Raw genomic sequence first — 22,471 nt, forward strand, 5'->3', positions numbered from 1 at the left:
TATATGTAGTTTAGGAGTCACTTTTTTATCTCATGGTATCTGAAAGACAGTTTCTATTTTATATAAAGCCAGATATTTTCAATAATATTGATATCTTGTGAATGTGCACCAACCCGATTGTATTTTATTAGCTGCTACTAGTAGAAAATTGTTAGTATTGTTAGGCTGCTATTAGCACTAACAAAAGACAGATTTTGTATGCCACAGTATAGCTGTTAGCGCTAGTAGCACTAACAAAATACAAGGTTTGTATATCATACGGCATCCTTCCATTATGCGCGCAGTTGAACGGTACGTAGGTCTACTGTATTTGGTGCCGACTTTATATTGCGGTTTTACGTGTCTCAATGAGTAATTTAGAGCATTGGCATGGTAGGTCAGAGATCAAGGTTCGAATCTTAGTCATTTTTCATCGCCGTAATTTTTCATGATGTGCGGAGATTTCAAAAAAAATATTTTTGTTTCTTAAAATCATATCAAGGGCTGTAAATAGTATGGTGGCATATTTCTGCCGACCACATATCCACTTTTTTATCTAGACAGTTTTCTATACAAATGTCACATATCCAGTTATTATTTGGCAAGAGGCAAAATTGCGTATTATCCAGATAATAAAGTTAACAGAACAAAACTGCCTGTTAGTGCCTACTTCTGCCATCCAATTATTGACATAACTAGATATAATTAAGTGGTTACTGTGAAAGTTTTCATGATGTCCAGTTAATATTCGTTACAAAATTGGCGATTAACGGTTAGACTTTTCGTCCCCTACACGGAATTGTCACGGTACAGAATATTGAAACGGGCAGAAAATGTATAGGCGGCCGGGTAGCTCAGTCTGCCGAGTTTTGGAACGGTATTCCGGGACCTCTGGTTCGAGTCCAGGTCTGGCTGCACGTTTTCCTTATCCTGTGACATTTGGCGCCCAACATGGGGCCGTGACGGCATTACACTGGTTAGTCTCCGACGTCTGTGATTGCTTGATTTATGAGGTACCTGCTGAAATCCTCGAATTTCATAATGATGGGGAAATAGGCCTATCTCACGGTATAGAACTTGAATATTGAAACGGAGAGAAAGGTGTAGGCGGTCGGGTACCTCAGACGGTAGATTACCAGAACCGTATTCTTAGGCCTCGGGTTCGAGTCTCGGTCTGGCTTTTCTCACCCTTAGACAGAATGAATGGGCCAGGGTGTATCCACCTTATCATCTACCATCACCCCTAATGGTTTATGCCTATCTATAGATAGGATTTGGAATTATAAATTTGCATAATTGTTATGCCCCTTCAAAGAAGTAATAAAATATATTATTTTTATAGTTCTTGTATTTTCATTTGTTCCGTAATGACAGGGAATGATTACGGGATATTGCCAATCATAACTGACTAACTGACAAAAATCAAGGTACAGTATCTAGTTAACGCAAGTGAATAGCCTATGTGGATGGCAGTAGTTGGCACTAACAGGCAGTTTTGTACTGTTGAGATACTTAAGTGAATAACAAGCAGTTTTGTAACTTCCCAGATAACAACTGAAAAGCGTAACTGACATTTTTTACGAGAATTTTCGAGATAAATAAGTGGATATGTGGTTGGCAGAAATATGCCACCATAAAATAGAGCCGCAGAGAGGGCCGTGGAATGCCGTAGAATAGGATGTCCAGACTTTGAATTAAGGCCCTTGGAATTTGGGTTAAACACAACAATAACAACAACAATGGTTTTTACTAAGAAACGTAAACTTTATAATGTGCATGTCGAATACCAAAAAGGAAAAAAGAGAAAAAACATAGTTTCGCGACCATGGCGAGGTAGAGCAAAGATAGAGCAGGGACACACTTCAAGTACGGACACTACAGGACAAAGCATTCCGGGACCATGTGCACAAGAAAGTTTGGGAGGTAAGAAAATGTCACGTGGCCAGTGTGGTCTATCTTTCTTCCGTTCACGTCAAACCCTTTGCGGGAACGTATCCCCAGTAGACGTTTTGCGCGTCAAAAATCAAAAAGAGAAAGAATATACCAGTAGTGATAAAAATTTAGAGTGGAAGAAACTAAATATGACTTTGGTGATATAAATTTTAAAAAAGGTTAAGGTTTACTGTAGGCGTATATCAGCAAAACACAGAAATTTTTGATAAACGAACAACATCGTTACCAATACATTTCCTGACCATTACGTGGTCTGCCGTACTGTCCCGTACTTAAAATATTTTGAAAAAGTTGTCCCCCTTTGAAAATGAATGCCATTTGTAAAGAAATAAAAATAAACAATTGCTGAAAACTGTGTTCCTAGTGAATGTGGCGCTTTATGTACCAGCACTTTATGTACCACTTTGGACACCTTGTGTACAACATATATGGTATATAGTGGATTATCATATTCTTACCTCAAAGACGAAGTTAAGAACCATATCTTATCCATATTATTATATCCCTTATATTCTATTTTATTCAGTATTTTACTTATTTTGATAGTCATTTCATATCAAGATGTTTATATCATTTCATATCAAGATGTTTATATAAAATGAAAAAAAAACATTGATTGTTAATATCACTGAGCTGATTAAATCAAAGTTGTTTTCACAGGTAATTATCACCTATTCACAGTACTACACTTTGAGATACAGTTACTATATAATATTTAGGTGGTACATTAGGTGTCAAAGTGGTACATAAAGTGGCTGGTACATAAGGTGTCGCACCCGTTCCTAGTTTTTTGAAATTTCAACACTCGCACACTATTGCAAATACATCAAAACAAACATGTGTAACAGTTCTTTGAAAATGGTGAGTTTTTAAAGGCGTTTGACGTACTGTCCGAAAGTGGGGCCCCTTTAGGCAGTCCTTTTCCGGAATTCAATGTTTATATCAGTATACTGACACTTGTTTTGTAGTTTTTGTAATGATAGCGTGTATATTACTCTGCAAAACAAGTGTCACTTTTTACACAAAAATCAGGAGTTTCACATTATTGCGGGTAATTATTTTAGGATATTTTATACATACCAGTTTATGTTTCACAATCCTCAAAAAAGCCTTGTCCACTCAATACTTTTGAAAGGACTCATTTCATGGATTTAATTTTTTGTACACAGGTATATATAATCATAAAATGCAGGCCATGCATGTTTGATTTTGCCTTAGGCCCAATAATCTTTGATAGAGTTACGGCCCCTTTTTGACTTAGGTCAGTTCAACAAAAAATGCCTTGTTCGCTCAATTACTTTCAAAAACGGCTCATTTGGGGGCATTCGTCATCTTCTTTGACATCTGTTGTTTAATATTTATTTTAGATTTACCTACACAGTATGACAGAAGGAAGGTTGGCCGACTAGAAGATTGGGACGAATTAAGGAAGCCAATACTTCAGGCTTTCATAAAAGAGCAAGTTTTGATGAAAAATCAGTGTGGACAATGCCAGAAAGAGTGTGCTGAAATGTTCAGATGTGTTGACTGTGTGCAGTGGCAGTCTTTGTGTAAAGACTGTCTACATTTGCGACATGGACATCCACATTTGCACATGTTTGAGATATGGAAGGTAAATATCGTTATACAAGACTATACCTGCTTCTAATCTTTAATACCATAGTCAGTCCTGTTGGTCACTTGTGTTAAAAAAAAAGTTAAACATTAACATTTAAAACATGACTGTAAAAAATTAAAAATCTTCTGTGGTTCGGGATGGCTCGGATCTTTAATGCATGTATTGACATCTGAACAGTTCTTCACAAAATCACTCAAAATTTATTTTGAATAATTTATTTTGATGAATTTTTATCACAATGTGTTCTTCACTTTTAAATTGTTATTAAATTGTTAAATTACCAATCTTGAATTTATTCCAGAACGTATCTTTCATTAGCTACTCTGAGGAGACACCAGTTTGGCACAATTTTCATCGTTGTGATTCGATGTATTTGAAGCCATTAATTGTCATAGATGGTAAAGGTTAGTGCTTTTCAATGACAATATGTGTAGTTGGCTACAATTTTTTTCTCCCCCTCCTCCCCCCCCCCCCCCCCCAACTCAGTGGGGGCATATAGATTTGGTCTGTCTGTGCGTCCATCCGTCTGTCCGAAAATAATTCATGACACGCCAAGCTCAAAAACTATTGGATATTTACTTTATAAAGCCTTGCACATGTCTTTATCATGACATGATCTTGTGCACCTTCTATTTTAATTTGACTACACTCCCTATTTCCAGATTTATTGCCCCTGTAATATTACAAAATGCATATTTTCACCTTGTGACGCAACTAGCTTAAAAAGTATTTGATAAAAATTAATGAAACCTTGCATGAGTCTTTATCATGACTTGAACTTGCGTACTTCCTATTTTTGCTCAGGCTCTGCCTCCTATTTCCAGAGTTATGGCCCTTGAAATTGCCAAAAGTGCATGTTTTCGCCCTGTGTCGCATGTAGCTAAAAATATTCGATATAGATTGATGAAACCTTGTGCATGTTTTTATCATGACATGAACTTGTGCACCTTCTATATTTTGTCTGGCTTCCCCACCTATTTACAGAGTTGTGGCCCCTGAAATAAGTCAAAAATGCACATTACACCTTGCCTTAGCTCAAAAGTTATTTGATAGAAATTGATGTAACCATGAATTAGTCTTTATCATGTTATGAACTTGCACACCTGGTATTATTCTTTTATAAATTTTCCCAACAAATCCCAAGATAATCATCCCGAATATTTTAAAATGTATGAATATTATTATTAAAAGTAATTAAACCATTTCAAATAGAGCCAGACAACACCCAAATTACAATAACAATGAGGAACATTTTTCGGGAAGTGCAAAAATATCATCTACAATTAAGTTTTAGTCCATTTTCATGAATTTTGGAACGCTAATCAATACATTGTATTTTGAAAATACAATAACATTTTTTTTACCTGTTCTATAATGAATTAAGGAAATTATCAAACTTCTGAACCAACATATCTATCTAATTTCATATTTTTCCCCCAACAGTTTAGATACATGTTCATTTTTTCGTGGAAAATTAAGGTAGATTTCTTATACTACATAAGGTATTTGTAGATGCTATTTGAATTATGTTTTATTTCAAACAAAAAGAATCGGCAAGACAATGCATATATATATAGTTTATATCTCTGACATTGGTCAGATATCAACGATTTTTCAACGTTGAAACAACGTCGTAATGTCGACCATTTTTCGACGTTGAAAGATCAACCTTATTTCAACGTTGAAACAACGTTGATTTTTGACAACATCTCTTCGTTGAGAGTTCGACGTTGAATCAACGTTGGATCAACGTTGTTTTATGACCTGACCATATTTCAACCATATTTCAACGTTGAAATGACGTTGTGTACCCGCTGGGTATCCCCTCCCCACCCAATAGAAAAAAAAAAAGCGTCAGGATTTCTTCCCTTTTTTGTGTTATCCTTGTTATTGAAGTAACTGACATGGTTCATTACGTATGCATACTTTTTTATCTTAATATTAGTGATGGGCAAATCGGTTAGATTTGCCAACCGATTAATCGGCATAATCGGTCAAGCCAACCGATTCGATTAATCGGATATAATCGGATAATCGGTTACTCTAGTTGCATATCTATAAGTTCACCTCACAGTGTATGTTTTTATGTCATTTCTTAAGAAATGAACTTCACAGACATCAAATATCCTATTTCTATTGTATCCCTTCATAAACACAAGTAAGTTAACAGCATAAAAATAAAAAATATTTGTGAAGATAGTAAACTTCAAATCAAGTACTCGTCTTAATTTCACCAGGGACTTATCCAGTGATATTGTGTTATTAAATTATTTGGAGCAAAAAAGTATGCACGGTTTATTAATTCTTAGCTAACAACTGGATTTCAGTCCCACAAAATAAAATATTGAAAATACCTTTGCTAATATGCTTGCCTAAGTCTTACGGCATGTTATGCATATTGCCATACTAATGTCAAGAGATTAGGTTGATGGCTTTCCCGGCTTAATTTTGTATATGCCATATATCTTCCAAAATCTGGGTGTTTACAGAAGACCTCACTTTGGAGGAAGTCATTTTTACGTACAGTAGTTTCCCTTGGCGTAATTGCCCCCAAAGAACCGTAAATACCAGAAAGAAAAAGGTCAGAAACAACTAAATTATCCTTTTAGGATGCCAAGTAATTAATCGGTCAGGGAAAAGTTAAGTCGGCGATCGCGCTCATGAATGCAACGCCGACGATTATTTGATTGTCGCCGATTGTCGGACCATCACTACTTAATATCATAATTTTTAATACAATAACATGAATGATGTTATTGTTACTTAGTTCTTAACAAAGAAACAAAATTAAAATTACAATTTTTTTAATCAAATCTGGGAAAATCTTTTTTTCAGAAAATTTTGAGTCTATGAAGGAGAAAAAATGAAAAAAAAAATGCAGTTCCAAAAAATATGACATTGTTATTTTTTGAACAAAGAACAAATTGATATTTTCGCTGCAGTGAAAATAAAATATGAAATTATTTCACTGGTAAAATTAAATAAATACTTCTATTCCAATATTTTCCATATCCAAGTAAGATAACTAATTGATAATTTTACAAAGGAATTTCTATTAAACCACTTCGGAGATCCAAAATCAACTAACTAGTCCTAAACTGATTTCTCCACCATTCTGCATCATGATCCACCCATGAAACAGTTATTATCCAATGATAACACAGAACTGTCTGTCAGTCATTATTACAAAATGTATCATTAGGGTTGCAGTATGCCTCTTGCTGTAAGTACATCAAAGACATTTCCAGTATTTCACAAGTATATGTCACTTTCTTTTATCTTAAATTGGCACCCTAGTTGGTCCAGTCAAGAACTAATTCTATAAATTGTTAATCATTAATTAGTTTCTGAAATATTCTCTTTGATCCTAGGTTACACAGCATGCATAAGAACATGTATTTTAGAATATTAAAAACTCAAGTTTCAAATAAAATATGGTATAAAATATATCTCGGTGACAAAGTCAAGCTCTAGTACTTGCAGCTTTTTTCCTATAAATAGATGCTTACAAGTCTATGCAAATCCATATGACTCCAGGGCAGGGCCAATTTGGCTAAGGGGAAATTGATGTGTCTGGTGGGGGTGGGGGGGAGTGTCATGATTAAGATGATGATGCCAAGATATTTCTTTTTCTTTTAATTTATATTTCCTGGAAAATATAAAGTGCTATGTTAAAAACTTTTATTTCAGTTGTAGCTTATCATTACATATATATATCAGTCAGAAAAATATCGGAACCAAACCTGATCTACTTTCAGATCATATCTACGTTCCCATAAGGGGTTTGGCATAAAAAGGAAGATAGATACAGTAGATACATATTTAAAAGGAAGTGTCTAGGGGTACGGATCCGTACCTTTAGAATGTGATTCTAGTAATGGTACCGATCCGTACCCCCAGACACTTCCTATTTGAAAACCCCTACCCCATTTTACATCTTCAATATTTAGACAAATGCCAGCCAAAATAAAGGGTGAAAAAGTGTTGTTTTTTGCAACAGGATCTCTTTGGTAAAATGTTACATTATTAGCCAAGCAATAATTTTTGGCAAAAATTTTGTTAGAAAGCAATATTCGAAGAAACATTTTTCAAGATGGCGCCGCGGATATCCTGCCTGAAAAAATAACGCTCATACATCATTAAGACTCATCCTTGAAGGAATTGCATTGTAATGATGTCAATTAAACACCTTTAACACAATAAATATGCACCTTTAGATAATTAGAGTATGCTATCAACACTTGTCGATCTTCAAGATATTTTATTGCATTCTTCTCTATCCTGCATGTGATGGTCGTTTCTTTTTTAAAAAGGGGGACAACTTTATGATTATCTAAGATCACTATCAGGGTCATTCGCTAGTCCACTCCAAAATATTATTTTTTGGACTGGGGACAGTATGAAACGGCAGTCTGCGACAAGGATCTGCCTTGTGAAGTCGTATTATTGAGATTAAGTGGTCAAACGACAATGTGGTAGGTAATAGGTTGTTCAGTTTTGGCGTTTGTTTGTTTCCGGTATCCCGACCTACCCTAAATTTTTGACCCGACCCTAAATGTTTTTATAACCTTAACAAAAAGTTGCAAAACTGCACTTTTTATGCTTTAAACATGGCCAGTGATGTTAGAAATCAACTAACTGATGCTCCAAAGGCATAACCCCCCTCATTTGTATTCATTTTTTGACACAAAAATAAATTCTGAAAAGTCTCCCTTATATATAAAAAAAAACTAGAAATGTGTCCATGGGACACAGATGCCCCCACTACATGACATTAGTCAGGGGCCAGAACTCCTACAATACTGAATGAATCCGGATGCGAAACCCCAGGTGCACAACTACACATGCTGGCCAACATTCCTGTAAACTTTGGTGATTCTAGGTCAAATACTTTTGGGGCTATGCGCGACACAACATTAAAATGACCATTTTTTACTAAGTCAGGGGCCATAACTCCTACATGACTCGATGAATCAAGACGCGAAACCCCAGGTGCACAACTACACATGCTGACAAACATGCCTGTAAAGTTTTGTGATTATAGGTCATATACTTTTGGAGCTAGGCACAATACAACATTAAAATGACCAATTTTTACAAAGTCAGGACCATAACTTCTACATGACTGAATGAATCCGGACGCGAAACCCCAGGTGCACAACTACACATGCTGACCAACATTCCTGTAAACTTTGGTGATTCTAGGTCAAATACTTTTGGAGCTATGCGCGACACAACATTAAAATGACGAATTTTTTACTAAGTCAGGGGCCATAACTCCTACATGTCTGGATGAATCCGGACGCGAAACCCCAGGTGCACAACTACACATGCTGACCAACATGCCTGTAAAGTTTTGTGACTCTAGGTCATATACTTTTGGAGCTAGGCACGACACAACATTAAAATGACCAATTTTTACAAAGTCAGGGGCCATAACTTCTACATGACTGAATGAATCCGGACGCGAAACCCCAGGTGCACAACTACACATGCTGACCAATATTCCTGTAAAGTTTTGTGACTCTACGTCAAATACTTTCAGAGCTACGCGCGACACAACATTTTCGGAAAGGCGGACAGACGGACGGACGGAAGGACGGACGGACGGACAAGAGCAAATCTATATGCCCCCCCCCCCTCAAAGTGGGGGCATAAAAAAATAAAAAAGAATTCCGACCCCATACCCTATTTTTTTAGCATGTTACCGGAAACAAAGAATTTTTAGGCCTTATTTTATTATTTACTGGATACCAATAGTTTGTCGCACATCTTGAGCACTGTAGCTCGTGTTATGTTGGATTATATGCGACGTTAAATGAAGCTTACCTTTTACCTTTTCTTAACTACGTGATTACAACCTAGGCCTACATTTTAAGAAAATTTGTTAATTTTACGTTTAAGATAGATCTACACATTTTTTCAAGGGTGAGGAACGGTTTCCGAACCCCTGATCCGGCGACATTTTTATATGCGTACCTTTTTGAAGCTCTGGCTTCGCCCGTGGCATGGACAGAGCCAGTGTGTGTAGTTCGCTAAATTACTCTGTCTAAGAATTACTCACCCTTTCCATCTGATACTCTGGATCTTGTTGTTGATCTCCAAGACTCATGGTTCGTACGACCGAGGGTTCGTAAATTCAAAAATCGCTAGTCCAGTACGGATATTATTTTCTGTTCCGTAATGACGTTCCGTGATGACGTAACATTAAAAATTATGGAGTCTGTCCGCATCCTAATCTGACGACATCAGCGATTCTCTCGAAATATTGGACTATTTTCTATAGGATTTTCCGACGATATTATTTATACATGTATGTTGAGTTTGTGTTCTTCGACTAGAAAATGGAAAACTGACATTTAAAACATGCCAAGCATATTATTTGTCATAAACAAATAATGTGTATCGTTACCAGGGCGAATCACATTTGGGTGGCAGGGGAGTGCAAATTTGCGAATTCCACATTGACGTGTGGGTACCAGTGTTGAAAATATCCATAGAAATCTCGTTTTTGCTTATTTTTCTTTGAAACTACTATGGACCATTGCAGATACTATAGACTACATAAAGACGCCTCTCCGGTCCTATGCACCTGTCGCTTTCCACGCCAGATGTAGTAAAAATCGGCCAAAGCACCCTAATTTTATAGACCAAAAATAGCCTAACCGGGCCTCACTTTGAACTCTGCCAATCATCCATTTCTATTTTTAAATCCAATTTCATAGCATATATGTATAGTACGAACATAGATGCATACCCAGGTGGTGTGGAATGTGTCTGCCAAACACCTCTTTACTTTCCTAATTTTCACTTGAAAAAAATGTGTATGGATGACAGCCGCGCGTCTGGCCGACTTTTTGTTCTGATATTTATGTTTAGCCTCAACCGGAAGTACGGAGCTAGGAACTTCAAAACACCCGCCATGTAGAATCATTAACCGTTCCACATTCCCCAGATATATTAAAGAATTAATAATGATAAATAACCAGTAAGATAGATATGCCTTTATATCTACCCTGTCCTGTTTATACAGAAAATCGACAGGGCCAAAACTACGAAACCGCTCCCCTGCCACCTTGGTGTATTACGCCCGAGATTATACTTATGGAGATGGCAGAGGCTTCCCGATTGGCCGCCTCGGTGAATTTTGATTGATCGGCGTTAAACATACTATGCATGCTTACATACTGTACAGACACGCTGTTAGTGCTACTAGCGCTAACAGCTATACTGTGGCTTTTGTTAGTGCTACTAGCAGCCTGACAATACTAACAATTTTCTGCTAGTAGCAGCTAATAAAGTACAATCGGGTGGACTGTGCAGGCCAGAAACTTGATCTCCATTTCTTTACGAGACTTCGTAACTTTGTCCCATCTTGAGCATTGTCATTTTGAAAATGATACCTTTTTGTGTGGAAAATGTTTAGCATTGTCCGGTCACGAATATTCTTCAAGAATTTCTTTGTACTTCTCTGAATTAATATCACCTAAACTTTTGCTCACGTGCGAAATCCCAAAAATACACCTGAACTTGGTGAGGTCTAAAACCATCACCACATTTTCTCCATATATGCTTTCTTGTTATCCACGGCTATTTGATTTACAGCCGAAAACTGTACTTGTTACATCACTTCCATTTAAGGGTTTGTATGGCCAGGATTGGATGTTTTCTTAAGGTCAAAGGTCCATAAAACATAATTATACATTCGTCATAAAGCATTTTGTGTGTTTTAGAAAAAAAGATAAAATATGACAGAGGGTTAAGAAATTTGTCATGAAATGTACATACATATATCGTCAGGGAGGACAGCTGAATATAGTTTAGGTACAAATGAATGCATAGAGAATACAGTATTATGTACAAAATTAGGTAAACGCTTTAGGCCATGAAACATGTTTATTGAATACATTTCGGTAAATTTAATTTCAATTCAAGTTTAAAAGTTTTTTTTATAACGTTACAGAACGTTTGTTCTCACGTATGTCACTAAAGGTGTAAGATATGTTGTCAAACAACTTTTACACATTGTAGAAAGTAGTTTTAGGTGGTATATAATTTTAACTTGCTATTTGATGTATTGTGTCAGTTTGATTGTTTCCATATTGTAGAAGAATATTTAAATCTTCTGAGGGCAACTGTTGTTCTTCTATCTTAGCAAAACGACGACGGAATTTATAATATTAACAAGCTGGTGGTATACCAAAATAGACTATACTGGCTAAAAGTCCAAATATTTTAACAATCTTTACAGTGACATTCAAAATGACAAATTTTATCGTTTCTGACGCAAACTGTCGCCTTTGCTGATTTTGCGTTTTTCTTTCAAATGTTTTAGGCATAATACAGTCAACTTCTGACAATGCAACCCATATACACTGAAACCTTAAAATAAGGGCCAATACTATAAAGCCTTCTTACGAAAGCCACTGCTCTGTCTTCCTTCCCGTTCGATCATTGTTTCAGTCGCTTACGCATAGCCTGCCTGTTTAAAACCAATCTCTGACTACTACGCCAGGGAGTCGGCTCTTTCGCTCAGTGGTTAGAGCATTGGACTAGCACTCGAGATCCCGCCACAGGCAGTTGGGATTTACCGTAATTAAATGCTATGCTGTTTGATTCGTTACGCCCAAAAAGCCGTAAGATGGGGAAACGAACTTTATCTCTTGCATACTAGAATACATAAGTTGCCGAGTGTCATTAACTGCCTTAGCTGATGTTGCTGTGTTGAATCTTAAAGATCAACACAGCAACATCAATTAAGGCAGCAAAGCGATGACACTCGGCAACTTCCGCGCCACTATGTATTCTAGTATGCTATTTTGGCATCCTTCTGCAATAACAGAAATATCTTTTTTTTTTCCATTAGAGCCTGAGAAGGTAAAAATCGAATACTGTATAACTAATCGTATGGAAAAATGCCAATCAGTACCTTAACTTGCAATACTTGGAATAATATTCTAAATCTATATGATGTAATGGCACAGTGGTTGACAGGTTGGAGGGACTACTTTTATTTACACTGTCCCGTGTCTTTGGAACATGGTGGGGGCAAGAGTGAGGTTGGGTGCGCACCATAAACCGGTTTAAGCTCCCCAGTGGTGTTTTTGCCACTGACCGTTCCAAGGCGGTCTCCACTGTGTTCCTTTGTTTGTTCGTTTTGTCCTCATGTGTTGGCTGTGTGTGCGCGCGCGCGTGTGTGTGTGCGTGCGTGCGTGCGTGCGTACGTGCGTGTGTGTTTGTGGTGTGCACGTTTGCGTGCTGTGGGTTTCGTTTTGGGGAGGCTGCGTTTTTGGTGCGTGGCATTCCCTGTTTGATACTTGTCTTTGTTTTTTTTTTGGACTATAACCCCAAAGCCCGACTAGAGTTCACAGGCCGGGAGATATATTAAATTGGTACTGATTCTATCAATATTAACCAAGACTGGGTAGTGAGGAGATAAATGTCAAACCGGTCCTGGCTCGACTGGAAATAAGTTAAATGTATTGTGAACGCATATAGTTCTGGCCAATACTTTTGGGGAAACTTCGCGTTTTGACCAAAAGTCTTGTGTAAGCATGTCGTTTTAATCAATAACATTTTGCTGGAATGCCGTTTTAACCAAAACTATAGTGCAGCTGTACTGTTCTGACCAAAGTTATTATGCAAGGATGCTGTTTTGATCAAATGTATTGTATATGGGGGCCGTTTTGACCAATATTATTATCATCGTCAAAATATTTATTGTGGTAAACCATAATTTACAATGTATTATTCTGATAATATACATAACACGCTAACTGTAACGCCTTTGCGATGTATCTGTATTTTTCATGTAAAATTTGCTTCTAGGGATTCTCGAAACAGTCTTAAACACACTAGTGCAGTCTGTGTTTTTGTAACGGGTTTGTCGGTAAAATATATGTGGAGAACCCATCCTTACAACTAGAAGGTAAGTAACTGATGCAAAAAATAAAAGTATATCACTTTTAAATAATCTGAAACAATGGATCCACTTTTTTTTATATACGGAAACGCATATTGAACCCCCCCCCCCCCCCTTTATATATATTAAAATTATACAAAAAATAAGGTTCTTTCAGGAATTATATATTAAAATTACAAAGTATACATGTTTTGTGTGATTATATGTATTTATCATATCTAAGTTACACTATTTCCTCTTTGATATCTATTTACAACTTCAACCTTCACCAACTGGACAGTTATTATATACGAGTGATAAATAAATTCAACGTTGTTTCCTCAATTTATATTCTTATGCAATTACATATTTGGTTTTATTTGTGTTAAATGTGTTGTAGATTAATAAATCATCATGTAAAATCGTGTTCTAGGTTATCATGCACATGAAACCTTACACTGACAAAAAGCGGGTGTTCAAAAATTGTTCAGTATTTGCACGGACTTTTTATTGAAAGAGTAAACACGCCTTTGGCTTTGCTAAGAAATAGAGGAATAATAGTTGACCTCACTCATCAATCAAACCGGCAATCAATTACTTGACGGTGAAAGTTTAAAGTGACTGAAATAATTTTGTAGCTATTGAAACTTCATAAATGTTTAGAGATCCAGGTCCCCGCCTGCAAAAAGGGTCATAGTCATACCGAGGACCCTCTCTTCAAGTCTGGGTAACGGGGCCAGTCCATCTGGCTCTGAGAGGGAATTTTCAAGTCATTTTCATATACAATGGGAATTATTTTTGTATATTTCTGTCTGTCACAACATACTGGTTACTATAATTAATGTTTACACAGTTTTTCAGTGTAAGATTTACATAATTAAGTTTAATAATTTTGGCAGCAAACTGCAAAAGGATTGTTGACGGGGTGATTTTTTTTCACCATACAATTTTGAAGGGGGAATGGGTCACAAAAATGGTTACTTTAACTCTAGTCACTGCCTTAATGAAACATCTCAGACGTGTAGAGTGAAGTAAGATACTGCGCTATTTTACCCGTCAGATCTCTATTTGCAAAACAAGTCATTGTCTTACTCGTGGTGTTGGTGTGTGTGAGAGGGGGCGGGGGAGGCGGGGGCTCATTTTGGTACCACGATGGACCCATTATGACAATGTTCTTCCACATCTGAAGTATATGTTCCACGAGTTTTTTTAAAACAAAATATTTGTCCAATTTCTGAAATAAAATATTTCTTTAACAGTAGTACAATTTTTGTGCAATATATATTTATTTGACTGAAATTCCCAAATTTTAAGCTCAAAATATAAAAGTAACATTTTTTTCAATAATTATACTCGCAATATTTATATGATTTTAATTACCAATTTGCATTATATGCCACCGTGTTTATAAATCGTTCTCATGCAAGATTGTGTGAAACAGGTAATAGAAAACGCATTGAAAAATGACATACTTATATATTTTCAATATAAGGAGGTCAGTGTGCGTTTCCGTACTTTTTACATGCATCGTGTAAGTATTTGTGCAAAATGAATGATAGGTCTCAAAGTATTTTAGGCCTTGAAATTTCAATACAAACAGAACATGTATATTTACTTTAGTACTACATTAGGAGTTAAATAAATATTAACCAATGACTTGAAACACATGAACATTTTCTCTTCTTTAAATATTTATTAAATAGCATCCATACAACCAAAGTAAAACGAAGGTAATTAGTTGAAAATCAGTATATACAAGACGTGGAGAACTTCTCGAGAAAAAATGCCAAGAACTGTTAAACATTTTCAATCGTCAACATTTAGAAGACACTTTAACAAAAATAAAAATAACCCGAATCACTTGACACATGCTATAAAGCAAATCTTAACATCTCTGACTGATCCAGTACATTTAAGAATGAAAAATCCAAAATGCTTTTAAGCTAATACTAGTAAGTCAATAATGTATCCATGATTCAACTGAAATGGCAAAACATATGATTCCATTGCAAAGACGTGACCTATAACTTAATTCTACTATGACATATGATTCAATCACATCAACATGATTCGTGATTCAATCACAAATACATGACCTATGGTTCAATAACAAAGACATGACCTATGATTCAATAACTGAGGCATGTCCTATGATTCAATCACAAAAACGCGACCTATAACTCAGTCACAGGGACTTGACCTATTACTCAATCACAAAGACATGAACCAGTCACAGAGATGATGACCTATGATTGAATTGCTAGGACAAGAACTTGAACTCAGTTGCAATGTCACAATACCATTTAATCACAATCACGCGGCCTTTAGAGGATTTAATCTCAATGTCATAACCTATGATTCAATCACAATGTCATAATTTATTATTCAATCCCAATGACATGACCTATGATTCAATCACAAAGGCACTTATGATTTATGGTTCAAACACATAGACGTACTCGTGTTCAGCCTATGGAAGATTCAATAACAATACTATGACCTATGATTCAATTGCCCTATTATGAAATACCAGTATGATTCAATCCCACAGATATGACCTCTAGATTATTATATCGCAATTCTATGATTCAAATGCAATGTTATGACCTATGATTCAGTCGTAATGTAATGACCAATGATTCGCAGTTCATTTTTGACATGGCAAATAGCACAATTTCATGTCTTGATGCCTTTCATGGCAGGATATAACTTGGTTCTTTATGTCGAACATTCACTGGTACTTTTGAGTACATGACATGTAATTTCAGCAGACTTTGTCCCCCGTATCGTGTAGAATGACCATGAGCAAAATTGAATGCACCCAATAACAAACGGGTAAAGACATAAGACGCTGAACATTGCACCGCTTAATCCTGTCTCTTCTACGGCATCAAGTTTTCCATCTTTGAGACGATCATATCCGTACGAGTTTAGAATACTGACAACTAACATTGGAGACAATGATATAGCTGGTTTTACAACTAGAGCATTAATACCGTACACCATTGACGTCACCGGATGTCTGAAATGCAAACAACACATATAAATGAAAAAAAAACAAAGAAAAAAGAAAAAATACAATTTGTTACAAGTTCAACGTTTGTCTTATTACATCAACGTCCTGTTTTGTGAAGTTTGTGAATAGAAACATACGTTTCTCTGAACGAAATATGTTTATTCGAGTTAAAACATCTGCAGGAAGTCGAGGCATTGGTTTGTGACTGTACCAAGTAACCCAAGGGATTTCGCAGATGCTTTAACAGGAAACATACAGAAAGTATTAAACGTGTGACAGGTTAAAATATATGGATACTGTGTCAATATGACTTAACCACGCGTTATTTTACACTTATAGAATGGCTTGTCGGTCAATAATAAAAACTATTACCCGTCGTCTGAAGGACCGAGAGTCAACAGTTTTGTTTTAACCGACAAGCCATTCGGTAAGTTTAGCTTAATATTGTTTTATTGTTCAATGCATATACAATCAACATAAAATTAAATAACGTTTAGAAATGGATTTGGACCAAGAGCAGCCACGTATATATATAAACACGTTTACTTTCCTTGAAAATGACAACGGGAATATAAATAGTTCAACACATTGTTTATAATAATACTTCGCGACAAAAATGGAACCTTCAGTTTGTATCGAAACAAATCATGGCACCGACTTATATATACGACAACTGGCAGCCATTTTAAATGGGAACCAACAGTAGGTAACCAGATTATGCCGAATAATTCAGTGTTTCGCAACTGAGTCCTGACACTTACCTTCTGTTATACCGAGCCATGTCATTGTCGGCAATATCAGAGAGTGGAAGATTGAACAATGAAAATATACTGTCTGCCAAAAAGCTGGAATAAAATATGCAGATCTACAATTAAACTTCTGTAATAATCGACAGTTAAATCGGAACACTCTGTATTGTGAACATCTAAACCAAGTTAAGGTATTCGATCCACAAATAGCCAACATTTCGATGACTGGTGACCCCATGTTTTTTTTTGTGTTTTTTTTTTTAGGGAGCGACGTGGGGGGGGGGGGGGGTATCAAAAAATTAGTAAATAAGATGACCATAATAATATGCACGAATCACTACAGTCGTGTTTTTGACTGCAAAATGATATATCTTACACTGTAATAACTGGATTTCTGTTGAAGTATCATTGAAAACTATAAAGTAAAAAAAAAATCTGTAGCGTAGTTTTGTTATGTAATTTATATTTTCTTTGTCAGTATAGAATACACTTTCAAATGATAACAAAATTATACGAGCTTACCAGGAATCAATATTTGATAATATGTTCTAGAACTGTTATATGACTTTATGGTTAATGTTCTTTAATAAAGTTATTATTATGATAATAAAACTTGCTTATTTGTGGAACGGATGCCTTAAATCATATAAACAGCAACTACAGTAATTAAATATTACATAAAACACCTGCACAAAACGAGACGCCTTATATTACAAACGAGTCTTAAACCAAATAAGAGCATATAATGCCTGTGTAAAACAACCAAATAAGAGCATATAATGCCTGTGTAAAACAACCAAATAAGAGCATATAATGCCTGTGTAAAACAACCAAATAAGAGCATATAATGCCTGTGTAAAACAACCAAATAAGAGCATATAATGCCTGTGTAAAACAACCAAATAAGAGCATATAATGCCTGTGTAAAACAACCAAATAAGAGCATATAATGCCTGTGTAAAACAACCAAATAAGAGCATATAATGCCTGTGTAAAACAACCAAATAAGAGCATATAATGCCTGTGTAAAACAACCAAATAAGAGCATATAATGCCTGTGTAAAACCATTTGTGAACATTTGCACAAAATCAGGTCATCTGAAACAAACGAGACTCCATGTACATGTATATCAAACGCTTCATAACTCTACTAAATAAACGAGAAAAAAAAGATGAAAAGACATATATTCTTTACCAATTAGGGTTACATTTAAAATCAAGTTATATGTTACAAGCTGAAAACCATTCTATATAATGTATTACCTGTTCAACAGCATAAAGAACATCAGACACCAGTGATTGATCGGTCCAGTCATATAGTATATCAATCCATATGCAATCATAAAGATTTGGCTGTAACGTATCACCTTGTAGTAGCCAAATCTGCTCACAATACCAGTACCAAATATCACAATCAACTGCAAAATAAAGAAATCAAGTGTGTTGGTGTAATGAAGGTGTCAATATTTTTTAAAGGGATCCATTATTTTATTGAAAAGGAGTCACTTTTTCTAAAGAATAATGACCGGGGGTCGTTACACCAGCAAAGTCGCAGTTACACTCGGTATGCTTCAGATTTGCTGGGAGAGCATTTTGGTGGTGTTGTTGTTGTTGACTGTATGTGTGTCACTACTTGATCTTTAGTTATTACGAACTGAACTTAAGTTTTTGATTACACTAAGATAATGGACCTGTAGTGACAATCGGCTATTTCCGCGAGATAACGTATCCTTCGTATGCGATTTTGGCACTCTTCCGCCATAACTACATAACCGAAGCATGCCGAAATCACATTCGGAGAATACGTAAACGAACGGAGATTGCCGATTGTCATTACGAGTGGCACTGTTCTTACTACTGCGAAATAAAAAATCCATGTCATTATCTTCTCTACAACCTGTCTACTAGACGTTAATTATTTGTAAGTTGTGTACAGGCATCTTTTTTGAGCTGAACACAAGGCCTCTTAGCTTGTATGAATAGGTCTGTTGCTTTTCCAGGTATAGTTACTGTGATATATTATTAAGTATTTGGTTTGTTAGTGACCTCACAGAAACACGTTTGGTCAGTATAATAAATGGAGGTGTGTGTGTGGTGGGGGTGGGGGGTGGGCATTACCAGAGTCCCCATATTTATCATTCTGACCCCACACATTTCAGCGGAGGGTCACTAAAAACCCAATAACTGATCACTTATTTTTATCTTGACCAGACACAAAAATCTCCTGACCCTTCACAGACATATAGGGGGTCACCCGGAGACCACCTTTAACCAGTGACATTGCTAGACTCTGATGGGAGGTAAAGCCTCGGTGACACATTTTGAATTTTGCAGAACAAAACAATTTCATACTGATGAAATGTGCAATTACTATTAAAGGGAAGCTTGGTTTTATTATGAAAAATATTAAGTTGGAAACATTTTCTATTAAAAATTATGTTTACCTTAGCTCCAGTAGAACTTGCGCCATAAAATAAGCTTCTCACTAAAGGTGGAATGGCTCCTTTCACAATCAGCTGGTCCGCAAATATGGCGAAAAAGTTTGAGAGAAATGTACGATGAAATTCCTGGAAAAAATTCGTTATCACAAACGATATGAAGTCTCTGTTGAACAAAAGCTGCTTTGTAAGAGTGAAATAGGAATGTTCCTGTGATTTCATAACTTTTGGTTTTCCACATTGCACGTCGCTCTCGTGCTGAAGTTCTCTCTCGGTATGTGCGTGCTTCCCACAATACATCATCAACAAACAACTGACAACAGCAACTGCAACACATGTTGCTTGAAAGGCCTGAAAGTTTTCCAGTTGATTTGACATATATTGCAGAAGAAATACACTTGAAGATCCCATGAGACAACCAATCTGATTATATTTAATCATCTTGAGCCGCTCTGTGTTGTCTTTTGTCATTTCCGTAAACAAGCAACAGGCAGCCAATCCAACATATGTAAACATAGTGTCCCAGAAACATAAAGCTGTAATAAGATGAATTCCTGTAACCCATGGTTGCAACGTTTCTGGGTTTCCCCATGGAAACCATGGCACTAGAAATGATAACGCAAAAAATGGAGCTGCATACAGAACACTTTCACGTCGAGTTCTGGAGCAACGAAAATTGGTACTGTCTTGAAAATAAGCAAATAAAGGGTCGTTGATTGCGTTCCATATAAGGAACAGTGTTTGAGAAAGTTGAAACCAGTTTTCCTCTATATGATAGTAGTTCAGAAACACTTTGACATAGTAAAAGCCAAAAGCTGAACCGATAAGACTGCATCCCATAGACAAGGCCGCCACGGCCAGTATTCTCGTCTGCAAAGATGTTCTTGATGTCATGTTTTTACAATCTTTAAATCAACCTAATTCATTCCGTCAACAGCTGGTCTATGTTGCACCTACCCAACAGCATGGCTGGAATCCTGAAAATATATATAGTGTTTATAGAAATATTTGGCACAATTATACCTCGTGAAGTTATGAAATAATTTGTCATAAAGTAAAATAAATGCCCTTCAAACAGTAACTCTTCCGCAGGGTAGGTATAGATGTGTACATTTTAGATAAATATACATGTAGAGACAAAGTAAAACATACATACGATGAGTTCAACGAGCAAAAAAAAACAACAACATATAGGTTAACAAAGTGGGTTTCTAACTTGGAACGGTCATTGGCAAAAACTCCACTCAGAACTCACTCTTAATTCTATTCATGTTCTAAAGTTACAACGTGTACATAAAAGTAATCCCCGCCAGGTGAATCTCTAATTAACATAATATTATCAAAAGCACGATATATAAAGAACAGATATATATATAATACAGAAACTACCGTGCAAATAATCCCTATCGACAATGATATTCAATCCAATCAATAAAGAGAACAGCTGCATACATGCTGGGTAATTATTTTCATAAATTTACTTTAACTTACAGTATGTCACCTGATGATATATAATTTTTTTTGTATAGAAAAGTCCTTCACCTGAGCTAAACAATAACATATGGTGTGTAATATACTATCTCCACTTCCCTTCCCCTACCCCCAGCCCCATTCCCACGCACTATCTTCGTTTAAACGATAAAAAGTGTATTAATATAACTGTACACAATAAGCCTGCATTTTCTTAAATACATAATGTTTACTTCTTGTGAAGCAGTTGGTACGTATATAATAAATTAGAATATATTTAATCAGAAGTTAATACACAATTATATTACATGGTTCTAATTAGTGAATACTCCTGACCCAAGGTCCTGCATTTGTCTTTTTACTAGCGCATATAATATGGAAATAATATATTAACATACCTATATTAACATACGGCGTATTCCGTTGCAAACAAATATACACTGTACATAGTGTATACACCTAGAGGCATATTTTGTAACGCACTTCATGAAATATCATGTTAAGTGAGGCAATATAATACAATTTTAAGGTATGTAAATTTATACTCTATTTAACAGGCATGTTTAAACCAATATATAATCTAGAGAAAAAGAAATCAATATAAACTGTTAATTAAAAATATAGATCTATCTTCTTTTTTACTTTAAACTTTTGTCAACTTAAGAATGTCACCTTATAAAATGTAAATTTTCATGACCTAAGCTAAACAAAAAAATTGGTTGTAATATAATGATTGTATCTGATACCCATGTACGGACCATAAGCTTAGTACGGTGATCCGTTAGAGCCACCATTATTTCACCCCTTTCGCCCTGTAGACAGGTGAGGGCGGCAGGGAGATATTAGATATACAGAACACTGTAATTTACAGGCATGTCTACAATTAGTCATAGGTAAGCTGAGTTTTTCTCATACATTTATCGGCACATCGTATATTAGATGAAAGATTTTATGTATAAACAAAGAATACTGTTATATTATTTAAAATGATGGCATACTTAATGATAGTACAAGCTAATACCAAACTTTAATACATGGTAACAAAGAATTAATTCAATATTAGCGTATACATCTAGCTCTAAGGCCTGATTCAACATTTTGCATTTGCATTTACAAAAGTGTTATGTCGAAATAACATAACATACCTAGTTTTAACTGCTATTTCCACACTTTGTTCCACATATTGCAATACGATTCATAAACTATCCTGTCCAGCGAGGCAATGTTATATACTCTTTAAAAATACAGCAATATCATATCATTCCCGATCAATAGAAAGGAACAGCTGCTGCATGTCTGATAATTATAGCTACGATAATTATACAATTATGTTTCTTTCTTTTAACA

The 22,471-nt window shown here is 35.8% G+C and overlaps 1 protein-coding gene across 2 annotated transcripts; it reads right to left on the reverse strand.

The window, feature by feature from the left end:
* Positions 1-14,808: 14,808 nt before the first annotated feature.
* LOC123548545 (transmembrane protein 180-like) lies at positions 14,809-22,471 on the reverse strand. 2 transcript variants are annotated; one of them, XM_045335884.2, is made up of 5 exons: positions 22,270-22,471; positions 19,661-20,631; positions 18,480-18,634; positions 17,229-17,312; positions 14,809-16,473 (listed from the first exon to the last, which is right to left on the reverse strand). In XM_045335884.2, exons 2-5 carry the CDS (start codon positions 20,546-20,548, stop codon positions 16,170-16,172), a joined length of 1,431 nt encoding a protein of 476 aa, XP_045191819.2. In that variant the 5' UTR covers positions 20,549-20,631; positions 22,270-22,471; the 3' UTR covers positions 14,809-16,169. The 2 variants fall into 2 exon arrangements, with proteins under 2 accessions (XP_045191819.2, XP_045191820.2); XM_045335885.2 differs by lacking the exon at positions 22,270-22,471 and adding an exon at positions 21,523-21,664.

This window comes from Mercenaria mercenaria, chromosome 6 (assembly GCF_021730395.1).
Source record: "Mercenaria mercenaria strain notata chromosome 6, MADL_Memer_1, whole genome shotgun sequence".
NCBI lineage: Eukaryota > Metazoa > Mollusca > Bivalvia > Venerida > Veneridae > Mercenaria > Mercenaria mercenaria.

Excerpts from the sequence above, each read along its gene's own strand:
- LOC123548545 (XM_045335884.2), bottom strand. The coding sequence starts at position 20,548 with ATGACATCAAGAACATCTTTGCAGACGAGAATACTGGCCGTGGCGGCC. Across the intron at positions 18,635-19,660 it reads CAAGTTCTACTGGAGCTAAG|TTGATTGTGATATTTGGTAC; the intron begins GTAAACATAATT and ends TTTATTTTGCAG. Across the intron at positions 16,474-17,228 it reads ATGGCTCGGTATAACAGAAG|ACATCCGGTGACGTCAATGG; the intron begins GTAAGTGTCAGG and ends TTTGCATTTCAG.